The 12,571-nt window shown below is 37.7% G+C and overlaps 1 protein-coding gene across 1 annotated transcript in view; it reads right to left on the bottom strand.

Annotated features, from left to right (window-relative positions):
• The window catches only part of NBAS (NBAS subunit of NRZ tethering complex), a 393,558-nt gene that overhangs the window by 374,276 nt on the left and 6,711 nt on the right, over window positions 1-12,571 (bottom strand). Inside the window, exons 4-6 of the mRNA XM_054476756.2 lie at window positions 11,790-11,867; window positions 11,220-11,267; window positions 9,287-9,330 (exon numbers count right to left, since the gene is read on the bottom strand). Coding sequence (XP_054332731.1) covers window positions 9,287-9,330; window positions 11,220-11,267; window positions 11,790-11,867 — 170 coding nt within the window. The remainder of the gene's footprint in view (window positions 1-9,286; window positions 9,331-11,219; window positions 11,268-11,789; window positions 11,868-12,571) is intronic.

Raw genomic sequence — 12,571 nt, 5'->3', positions numbered from 1 at the left:
CTATGTCTCTCAGAAAAAAAAATCTCTATTAACAGGGCAAGGTAATGGTAAGAGTTCACCATCCCTCCAGGACTACCAATGAAATGTGAATTCTATAATGGAAGTCATCTATCTACCTAAAAGAAATAATGTGTAGAGTTCAGACTTCCCTTAACTTTGTAATATATATTCTAGGGAATATATATTCTAGGGAATATATGGTGAAAGTACACCAGACATCAATGAGTTTCTTCATTTTGATTATTTATCGATAGGTTAAAAGTATACAAAAAAATCCCAGAGAGGTCATTCAGCATGGATAAGTCTAATTAATTTTATTAAAGCCTAACAAGATACTGCATACATTCTGGAACAGCCATTTTTGTAAGTGGGAATAATTTTTTCTAAAAAATCAATTCCCTGTCTTTAGACTGCTAAAATAAAAAATCAAACTTCAAAGCACACATAGGTGCAAAATAACAAAAGAATAAAAAACTGACATATGCACAGATGCTACATAAAAACGAGCAAGGTGACAATTTTCCCCTGAAAAATATTTATGTGCTAAGGAAACACTACCATGTGATAACAGATTTTTCCTCTTATTTCATTTTGATAAGATAAACAGATTCTATGCACTGCATTGCATCTGCAAGGGATTTGCTTTTACTATTCTAGTTACAACCAGTAACTCCAGAAAATTCAGCAGGTGTTTTGACCTAGATAAAAATATTTTTTCATTACAAGATAAGATTTCACATAACAGTGTGAAAATAAAGACTTTATCACTGGATTTTTCCAGTTGCTTGTGTGGCTTGGGAAAGGAACGAACAGTACAGATTTTTACAAAGCAAGTGTCAATCAAGTTGTCTGAAAAGTATGCAAGAAACACTGATGGTAAAAGTTAACCAGCAAATTGACAACTGACACGTGCATGGTGAAATCAAGTCTATACCCCCCACTCATATTTTCATCAGCTGTAGCTCCTCAAATCTGCCCAGTTGCCAAGCTCTTTCCCACCTCAGAGCTTTTGTGGATGCTATTTTCTCTGCCTGGAACACTCTTTCCCTAACACTCCACTGGCTTTTTTTCATCTTTCAAGCTTCACTTTAAATAGCACTTCCTTAGAAGGCATTCTGTGACCACCCTAAGTAGCGTCTGAGCCCCATTATTTTCCACCAGTCCAATGATTTCATGTCCTTCACAGCTCTTACGCCAAATAATTATACATTTGTTTGTTACACCAGTCCGTTTTCATGCTGCTGCTAAGACATATCTGAGACTGGGCAATTTACAAAAGAAAGAGGTTTAATTGAATTTACAGTTCCACGTGGCTAGGGAAGCCTCACAATCATGGTGGAAGGCAAGGAGGAGCAAGACCCATCTTGCATGGATGGCAGCAGGCAAAGAGAGAATGAGGAAGATGCAAAAGCAGAAAACCCCGATAAAACCATCAGATCGCGTGAGACTTATTCACTATCACAAGAACAATATGGGTGAAACTGCCACCCATGATTCAATCATCTCCTACTGGGTACCTCCCGCAACACGTGGGAGTTATGGGAGTACAAATCAAGATGAGATTTGGGTGGGGACACAGAGCCAAACCGTATCATTTGTCAGACATTTTACTGTCTGCCTTATTTGTTAATCTATAAATTCCAAAATGTCAGGAGCTGTGTCTATTTTGTTCATAATGTTTATGACCAGTGCCTAGTACTCTGGTGGGACATAACAAACACCCAAATTCTCAAGGAGCAGACTTCAATCCAGTGCCCATTTACCCAAACTAGCAATGGAAATGAGCAAGGATTTAAAAATAATAAATACTGGGTTCTTGTCTCAGTGCTACCACAAGACACCTGGGTATGACCCTGGGTATGGCCTCAGTTTCCTCATTTTCATAGTGAATTCAATGAACAATCTCTCATATATACATTCTTTACTTCCAAGTCAAGTCAAGAACCAGTGAGCAAGGGCAAACTAGTGGGAGTGGAAAGACATCAGAGAAGCCAAATACGTAAATGTTTAATAGTGTCGCCAGAAGAACACAAGAGAAAAACCTTAACAATTCTACAATAAGAAAGGCCTAAATATAAGAAACTCTGACTTTATAAAGAAAAAAAGTGACAAATGGTGGAGGGAGGGAGGGAGGAAGGAAGGAAGGTGGGAAAGAGGGAAGGAGGGAAGGGAGGAAGGGAAGAAGGGAGGGAGGGAATTCTCTATGGAAAAAGATGCCACAACAAATTTAAAAATCAATTGGGTAAAAACAATAGGCATAAACTTTGCAAATTTGAAGAAATCTACAAAACTGCTTATCTAGAAGCTTAATGAACTTAAAGCAGGATAAACTCAAAAGCTATCCAGGCACATGATAATCAATGTCTGACAAACAATAATAAAGAGAAAATTTTAAAGTAGACAGAGGAAAGAAAGACACCTTATATCCAAGAAAACAATAGCAATGACTCCCAATTTCTTGTCAAAAACAAAACAATGACATCTTTAAAGAGCTGAAAGAGCCAGGCTCAGGGCTGATGCCTGTAATCCCAGCACTTTGAGAGGCCAAGGCGGGCGGATAACGAGGTCAGGAGTTCGAGACCATCCTGTCCAAAATGGTGAAATCCCGTCTCTACTAAAAAATACAAAACTTAGCTGGGCATTGTGGTGCATGCCTGTGATCCCAGCTACTTAGGAGGCTGAGGCATGAGAACTGCTTGAACTCAGGAGGTGGAGGTTGCAGTGAGCCAAGATCGTGCCACTGCACTCCAGCCTAGGTGATAGAGCAAGACTCTGGCTAGCAAAAAAAAAATAATAATACTATATCCAATACCCGCACTATACCCAAGAACCAAATTCTTTTAAATGTGAAACATTCATGAAGACAGAATATATGCTAGGCCATAAATCAAGCCTCAATAAATGAAAAAGGTTAAAATCATGTTGTTTATGTTCTCTGGCAACAAAAGAATTAAATTAGAGGTAATTAACAAAAAGATGCTTATATTAGAATAGGCTTAAATGTTTATATATGAAAAAAGTTTAAATTCAGTAATCTAAATTTCCACCTTCCATCTATAACAATGAGAGCAAATTAAATCCTGTATGCAGAAGAAAGGAACTAATAAGGGCAAAAATCAAGGTAAGCGAGAAAAGAAATCCATAAAACCCAAAATTTTTTTATTGAAGAATATTAACAAATGGACAAAACTCTGGCCTGACTGATTTAAGAGAAAAGGGAAAAATACCAAGTACAGATCTCAAAACTGATAGAGGGGACATCAGTACAGAGCCTACAGACAGAAGGAAAATAGGGAATATTATAAACATTAAGCCAATAATTTCTACAATTTAGGGAAAAATTCCACAAAAACTGAAATAAAAGGAAACTAAAATTTTAAAAAGCCTTATTAATTACTACTATTTTAACTAAACTCAAGATTTAAAATTGATTAATTAAAAGACTGCTTACAAGAAAACTCCAAGTTTCACTGGTGAATTCCATCAAACATTTAAGGAAGAAATAATTCAATTCTACACAAACTGTTTCAGAAAATAAAAAAGGAGGGAACACTTGCCAACCCTTTTCAAACCAGCACTACTCCAATACCACACCAGGAAGACATTACAAAAGAGCAATCTAGATACCAATATTCTTCATGAACGCAGATGCAACAATCTGCTATGTTGTACACAATTATTTGCATAAATGCCTGATGATGATTTTCCCTTGCTGGTGGAATCAAATACAATATCTATTTGCTTGCTGCTCAGAGATCAAGTTTATAAGCATTTCCTGGATTGTCTGGATAGCTGGAAGACCTATGTCCTAACACCTAAGATGCTATTCAGTAGAAATGATCAAAAAAGATACTCTGGAAAGTGCTTCTTAAACTTCAACCTAAAAATTACTCTTTTTTAACAACCTATCTTTAAGTGAAGAAATCAGATTATACAAAACACTTATTTTCACAGAACATATCTACAGCAACAGGTACAGAAAAATGTCTGAAACAATAAATAAAATGTTGATAGTATTTATCTCTTGGTGGTGAGCTTATTTTTCTTTTCTACTTTTTTCTCACTTTTAGTTTCTAAAGTTTCTACGAAGAATGTGTATTATTTTTTCAATAGGAAAAAATTACTTCATCTAAACTTACAAAAAAAGGGCAAACAGTTATCATATAATCTGAGGATCCTGAATCACAATTCTGGAACAAAATGCTTCATTTCAAAGTCTGGGTGTTTCAGTCGGGCATGGTGGCTCACGCCTGTAAGCCTAGCACTTCGGGAGACCGAGGCAGGTGGATCAATTAAGGTCAGGAATTTGTGACCAGCCTGACCAACATGGTGAAACCCCGACTCTACTAAAAACACAAAAATTAGCTGGGCGTGGTGGCAGGCGCCTATAATCCCAGCTACTTGGAGTCTGAGACAGGAGAATCACTTGAACTCGGGAGGTGGAGGTTGCAGTGAGCCTAGATGGCGCCACTGCACTCCAGCCTCAGTGACAGAGCCAGACTCCATCTGAAAACAAAACAAAAAAACCAAGTCTGGGTGTTTCAAATAGTCTATCCCTCCCAACCTTTTTCACGTCAACACACAGAGAAAATCATATTTGTATGGCATCTAACAGTAAACTGATGAGGCTGCTGGAAGCCAGAGGCAACCAGTAGAAGCTCAAGCTGTCAGAGTGCCCACCCAGCCACTGGAGGGCTGATGGGACCTCACCATACCTACAGTAGGCAAGTTGTTACGTACAATTAGGAAATTCGCATTTATGGTATCTCAAAATCAAAACTATGAAAAAAATCTGTTGACTAACATAGTACAACTCTTTTTAAAAACTCTAATTTCATGTGCTATTTTTAGGTCATTATTCAGGTAGAAAGAGAAAACTGAATTACTACTTATGGCCTAACAGAGCCAAAACAAGTTACAATTCACATTTAAAACATTCTCAAATGGCATGTATTTTATAAAACAATAATTGAAAAATATCAGAGTAGAACCAAATAGCTCCTATTTCAGTTTGTAGACTCTGCAATATGTAGTTTCAAAAATACATTAACAACAATCTGGCTCCTTTTCTCCAGGCACACACATGAAATATCATTTGGCATATGGGAGTTATTCCCATAAAGATGAGTCAGATAACAAGCAAATGATCATTACCTCACATTATGTGAAATGGAAAGAAGCCATTAATGCAGTATTAAGGTCATAAATTCACACACACAGAAGCCAACAAAATAAAACATTAGCTCTCAAATCATTATTTTCTTATCCTTGCTGCCACATTAACCGTACACACTAAAAATCTGACAAATATTATAATTTGTATAAAATACAGAAGGGTAAAGCTTCCCACGTTCATGTTAATTTGTAGATTTCTCGATTTACTTACTGGCTGGGAGCAGGTGTCTAATGCCAAAGCTCAAAAGAACCCTGTATATCTGAATCACTCCAACACTCTAAGCACATTCCTCAGAAACCTATCGTAGGTCCCCACAAGCCCTCACCCAGTGAAAGGGCTGCACTGGGAAAAAGGCAATTGAATACCCACCAAATTATTCTTCTGGCAACTTCTTGACCTTTACACGTTATTTAAGCAAGGCCTGGTCTACTCTAATAAGCACTGGTGAGGAAACTACAGAAGGTATATTCAAAAAGGGCTAGAGCCCCAAGCTTTAGATATTCATACTTAAACACTACCTCCCCTTCTATTACTCCCAAAAGGATTAGGCAAACAGGTCTTCTTATCCACCCTTATTGCTCTATTCATGCTATGTGTATACACGTATACATAAGGAATAAAAAATATTAATGCCATGAGAGCTTTCCACAAATTTATATATGGATCTCTGTAATATGTATAATATAGACAGTATTATATATAATAAATATATACACACTCTTGTGAATTTCTAAAGTTTAACAAGAAACAGGCAAACATACTTTGTTGGTATATTCATTCATCCATAAAAATCATTTGAATAGTTCCCAAGCGCCATTACCCACTTGATAGGGTCAAAAATTGTGTGCCTACGATGTGTCAGGCACCGTGCTAAGCACAAAAAAAAAAAAAAAAATTATATTGGGTAAGATATGATCCCTGCCATCAAATAATTTACAATCTAATTGGGAATCCGACAAGCAAATCAACAATTAAAAAAGAAATCAGGCAAGGCACAGTGGCTCATGCCTGTAATCCCAGCACTTTGGGAGGCTGAGGCAGGTGGATCACCTGAGGTCAGGAGTTCGAGACCAGCCTGGCCAACATAGTGAAACCCCATCTCTACCAAAAATACAAAAAGAAGCCGGGTGTGATGGCACGCACCTGTAATCCCAGCTACTTCAGGAGGCTGAGGCAAGAGAATCACATGAACCTGGGAGGCGGAGGTTGCAGTGAGCCGAGATCACACCACTGCACTCCAGCCTGCGCAACAGAGCAAGACTTCATCTCAAAAAATATATGTAAATTAAACCAATAAAAAAGGAAAGCAGGCTAAGTAAGTGCTGTGATACAGGCACAAGCAACTAGATGGGAAACATGAAGATGTACAAATGGTGGGAACGAACACAGGGAGGAGAGCCAATGCTTGATCTAAAATATACAAGACTAATTAATTCAATATAAAGGTAGGAGCTTCCAAGAAAAGGAACCATCTGTACATGAAGGCATGAAGAACACAATGGGATTAGAAAATTGCACACTGTTTTGTACTAGAACATAAGACATATGGCAGGGGACTCTCACGGGATAGACAGGCTGATTGCGAAAAGTCTTTTATTGTAAATTAGAAAAAATGAACTGTATTCCAGTCAATAGCAAACGACTGACAGATTTTAGGCAGAATCATAGTAACAGTAATTATAACAATAGCTCAACATCTCCTAAGTACTCATGATGTGTCAGACACTATGCCGAGAGTTTTACATATATTAATTCATATAATCTTCCCACAACTCAATTTATAAAATTATGCCCATTTTACAGATAATGAAACTGGGGCTCAGAGAGGTAACTTGCCCAAGGTTACTAGAAATCTAGAAAGCAGTTAAGTCAGATGTGAAGGATTACCTGCTAGAATAGTGTTTTTTTAATGATCAATTTGCCAAGGAGTATAAAGTGTGGATTACTAAAGGGCATACAGAAGAAAACTTTGTCAGCAGACTGTTGTAAGAAACCAAGTAAAAAATGTTAAGAGCCTGAACTAAGGCTGTGATGGCGGAAGTACACAAGTGGAATAAAAGAGCTATTTAAACAGGCTGAGCACAGTGGCTCACGCCTGTAATGTCAGCACTTTGGGAGGCCAAGGTGAGAGGATCACTTGAGCCCATGAGTGCACCAGGCTGGGCAACATGGTAAACCCCTGTATCTATAAAAAACACAAAAAAATTAGCTGGGCATGGTAACATGCACCTGTAGTCCCAGCCACCTGGGAAACGTAGATGGGAGGATCACCTGAGCCCAGGAGGTTGAGTCTGCAGTGAGCCATGATCATGCCACTGAACTCCAGCCTGAGCGAAAGACTGAGACCCTGTCTCAAAAAATAAATAAATAAATAAATAAAATTACTATACAAATAAATAAACAGGCTCCCAGGGCTTGGTAAAATTAAGTTAAAGGTGATTCTTCTCCACCATGGCACTTAGTACAAGTACAGTGATTATCTCTCTCTCAAAGGCTGGGCACAGTGGCTCACACCTATAATCCCAGCACTTTGGGAGGCTGAGGCAGGAGAACTGCTTGAGCCCAGGAGTTTGAGGCTAGCCCGGGCAACAAGGCAAGACCCTCATCTCTACAAAAAATTTAAAAATAATAAAAAGTTAGCCAGGCATGCTGGTGCATGCCTGTGGTCCCAGCTACTCATGAGGCTGAGGCAGGAAGATCACTTGAGCCCACAAGGTCAGGCTGCAGTAAACCATGATCACACCACTGCACTCCAGCCTAGCAACAGAGTGAGGCCCTATCTCAAAAAATAAAAAATAAAAAAAGAACACCATTTCCATGAGGGAGTGGGGGAATCTTCTGTGTTACCATATTGCAGCTCCGAAAACTACCAGTGCCTCCCACCTCCTTGCTCTCTATTGATGTCAAATATTTATTTTATCCTAATACTGTTTTACGATAAAATATTTATACTGCTTCATTTCTATTACACAAGAAAATCATGTAAAGCCCTAAATACAGTGCCAGACACACAGTCAGAACACTATAAATGTTTGTCATCAACACAATAACCACAATTACCATCATTATACTTCCTACAATTACACTGTTAAACTAACACAAGATCAGACAGATGGAACTGTAGGTCCTGTAAATAAAACATAGGTAATAGATGCATTTATCTAATACCACCCTTTTTTTCTCCCATAAGGTTCCTTCTTTCTCTCTTTTCTATTTTTTTTTTTGAGACGGAGTCTCACTCTGTCTGTTGCCCACGCTGGAATCCAGTGGCTCAATCTCAGCTCACTGCAACCTCCATCTCCCAGGTTCAAGTGATTCTCCTGCCTCGGCCTCCCAAATAGCTGGAATTACAGGCATGTGTCACCACGCCTGGCTAATTTTTGTATTTTTAGTAGAGACGGGGTTTCACCATGTTGGCCAGGCTGGTCTCAAACTCCTGACCTCAAGTGATCCGCCCACCTCGGCCTCCCAAAGTGCTGGGATTACAGGCGTGAGCCACTGCGCCCAGACTACTCATTCTTAAAGTTGCTTTCCAAAAGTCATTTTTCTTTCTCAGCCATCTCATCTGACACCCCTGGTTAAGAAATCCCATGGGATTTAATTTTTCCTTAATTAAATTTGTTGAAGTTTATAATTATATATTTGCGCATCTATATGCTTCATGAGATAAAGGAGCAGGTCTTTTTGGTCACAATCATACCTCAAGCACCCAGCAAAACAGCACATACACATAAATTACAGTCAGTAAATTTTTGCTGAATATATAAAAAAAGACCAAATCCTAGACTTTTTAACTAGTCTGTATCTGACTAACTCTTAACTTATACCTATTTATTTCTGCATTTAATGCAAAATAAAGGGCTACAGACAGTTAAAAATACTTCATCCCATAACTGGCTTAGACTTTTTTAGAACCCAGTTTCCAAATCTCACTAAAATGAACCATTTTAAAGCAAAATACTTAAGACACTAAAAAAAAAGTTTTTTAAATTATTTTAATAGTCATGATAATCCTTGTTAATATTTAATATCTATTCTAACTTTTAATAAACATTGTAAACCATTGCACATTTGAAATTTTCATTCTTTAAATATTTCGGAAACTCTCACCTTGACATTTCCCAACAATGGATGTAAAATCATCTTTTGCAGACCTGTAAAACATGCAAAATCAAGGCAAAAGTTTCATCATAACACTGTATAGAACCATAAAATACCAGATACTGTGGACTAGACAGCCTCTATATACAACGCTCAATCATATCTCCTCTCAGACATGGTTTTGTGCCTCAATTATAACCCTTTTGTCGTGACAATATTTTCTTCCAACCTTCTTATTGCATCAGATATGGAGCTACATCGTATGGAGACATATATATGGAATATAGTGACACAGCCTAAGTGAATTTACCATGGTCTTTTCATACAATAGAGATGTCTGGTCCCCATTCCCAAAGGTTCTGAATCAAGAAATGTGGGATGGGGCCCAAGCAAAAATATTTTTTTGCTGGATACATCATTCCTAATTAAGAACCACTGGTCTGTATCATATTACAAAGTTTGATCACTTAGGGGAAAAAAGTCTTATTTTAAGAAATCAAACAGCCTTAATAGGTCACCATATTTAAATCAACAACCTATTTTAAATCTGTAATCCTGAAATATATACCAAGTAGTATAATTATTATAAAATATGTTTAAAAATGAAAACTGGTAAACCTTCTAGAAAATAATTTAATAACAATTATCCAAAACCTTCATGTCTGTAGCATTTGACCTAACAATTCTATTTCTATAAAGTTATCCCCAGGAAATAATTACAGATACATACAGATATCAAAAAAACTGGTATGGTCTCATTTATAAAGGAGGAAAATAATAGCCAGTATAAAGAGATTAAACTTTGCTATGTGCACTCAGTGAAATATTATGGAATTACTATAATTGACCCTTGAACAACACAGGTTTCAACTATGCAGGTCCATGTCTGTGTGGATCTTCTTCCACCTCTACCACTCTGAGACGGCAAGACCACCTTCCTCCTCCTCCTTCTCCTCCTCAGCCCACTCCATGTGAAGATGACGATAATGAAGACCTTTGTAATGGTCCACTTCCACTTAACGAACAGTAAATATATTTCTCTTCCATATGATCTTCCTAATAACATTTCCCAAAGAATGAACTCATTTTTCTCAGTTGCTACTGTTGCTATTTCTTTCATAACTGATACACTGTTTAAAAATAAAACACCCGAAAAGTCCAGCTTAGAGATGTCTTTTAGATGTGTATATAATACCACTGAACGTCTCAAGAGGACAGACAGCATAATTGGTCTCAAGTAATATGTAATTTTGATCTTTTGCACACCCATATTCAATCTACAGTTTTGTACCAACAGAGCAAAACCATACCTTTTTTTTTTTTTTTTTTGAGATGGAGTCTCGCTCTGTCGCCAGGCTGGGCTGCAGTGGCACAATCTCAGCTCACTGTAACTAGTTCTCGGCTCACTGCCTCCCAGGTTCAAGCAATTCTCCTGCCTCAGCCTCCCGAATAGCTGGAACTACAGGTGTGTGCCACCACGCCCAGCTAATTTTTGTATTTTTAGTAGAGACGGGGTTTCACCATGTTGGCCAGGATGGTCTCAATCTCTTGACCTTGTGATACGCCCGCCTCGGCCTCCCAAAGTGCTGAACCATCCCTACTCTTTTACACCTTCCTGAGTGTCTGTTTAGCTGATGTAGCAGTAAATAGTCACACAACAGTGATTTCCAGAGTTCTGGAGGATAGGCCTCATTTACTGAGAAAGTAAAACTTCTTAAGAGGCAACAGAATGATCTGGGAAGGAGAAAGACAAGCATATAACTCTGAGAAAGCATCCTTAATTTTTTAACAGGCATAAGTTGGTGTTTGACACTCACAAAATTAAGTGAGTTAATAATAAAATCCTTTTAAATATACCTCCTATAAAAATCTTAGTTTCCATTTATAGAGTAACAAATATTTCTCAAAGGAAATCTTGAATATGAATAATATTAATAATTACCTGATTTCCACACACTGATCTTGAACAGCAGCCAAAAGCTTTCCATTGCTTTTATGGAGAAGAAAGAGGGGGAAGAAAATCTATTATGAATATCTATAGCAGTTTTCAACACAGATGGAATTATTTAATAAGTTAAAAATCATTTTTAAATTTGTTCACGTGCTTTAATTATCCATCTTTTGACCTTACAATTAGATGAGGATATAGGTACAAAAGCATACAAAATGATTTAATAAAGCATGAATTAACATGTTTAAGCTCTCTCTCGCTCTCTCTCTCCCACTCTTCCCATCTCACTCCCTCTCTCCCCCTCGCTCCCTCCCACTCTCTCTCCCTCTCCTTCTCTTTACCTCTCTCCCTGTTTCCCTCTCTCCCTCCCTCCCTCTCTCCCTCTCTCTCCCTCTCTCTAAAAAAGAAAAAAGTTTAAACAATACTAAATATTTGCAACAAAGAGATTTACATACAATAAAAATCAAGACTGAAAGCCATAAGGATTCCAAAATTAACAACCATAATGAAATGTAAAAGCTAAACCAGATAGAAAAACATATGAATTTTACACTTCCTTACCTTGCAAGTACCAAATGCCAGTTTATCTGTTTATTAACCAAGCGAACCAGTCCATCAGGGAGCAAAAAAGGTGCCGGGCTGAAATCACAACACATTAGTTAGCTTAAAATCTAATCATGAAAACCACATATATGCAGACAAATAGCACATATACTTATAGAGAGAGACATAGATTTTTTTCCATTAGAATATAAAATTTGAATATTAGCAAACCCAAAACCCAAAGTTACTATTTGGTAGCTGAAATTTGACCATATATATTTATCTATTTCCAAAAAACACAGTGGTGTGTTCAAAGGTATAAATGTTATGTACTTCCCAGGTAACAGACATCTAGCATACCAATAACAGAGCAGAGTACACTTATACCAACCCTTTCTGCTCTAACTACCTAGGAACTCTGGCTCAACTGTAACAAAAACAAATTTTAGCATAGAGTTAAACTCACAAGAAAGAAAGATAAATTTCCAAGTACTAGAAATGAAAAAGTCACTGAAAGCTAGAATTGGGCACAGGGTAAAGAGAGAGACAAGAACTCAAAACAGGACTTAGCAAGCGAGATAGGAAATGAGCTACTGAACCAAAGAGAGGACAGGAGTTGGAAGTGAGACTCCTGCAAAGGCCAGGATGCTCAAATGACTGCACCAGGTCATTGAGAGAACTAGAAACACCTCACCATAGGCCCAGGGAGACTAAAGACTCTCTTCTCTCCCTGGAACTATGGTTCTGTGGAGGATAAGAATAAAATCTCCTATGAAAAAGTAAAAGTCCAAGTCTGTACT

Source organism: Pongo pygmaeus, chromosome 12, assembly GCF_028885625.2.
Source record: "Pongo pygmaeus isolate AG05252 chromosome 12, NHGRI_mPonPyg2-v2.0_pri, whole genome shotgun sequence".
In the NCBI taxonomy this organism is placed as follows: Eukaryota; Metazoa; Chordata; class Mammalia; order Primates; family Hominidae; genus Pongo; species Pongo pygmaeus.
The sequence above is the reverse complement of the archived record's forward strand: the minus strand, read 5'-3'. Positions and strand labels throughout refer to the sequence as shown.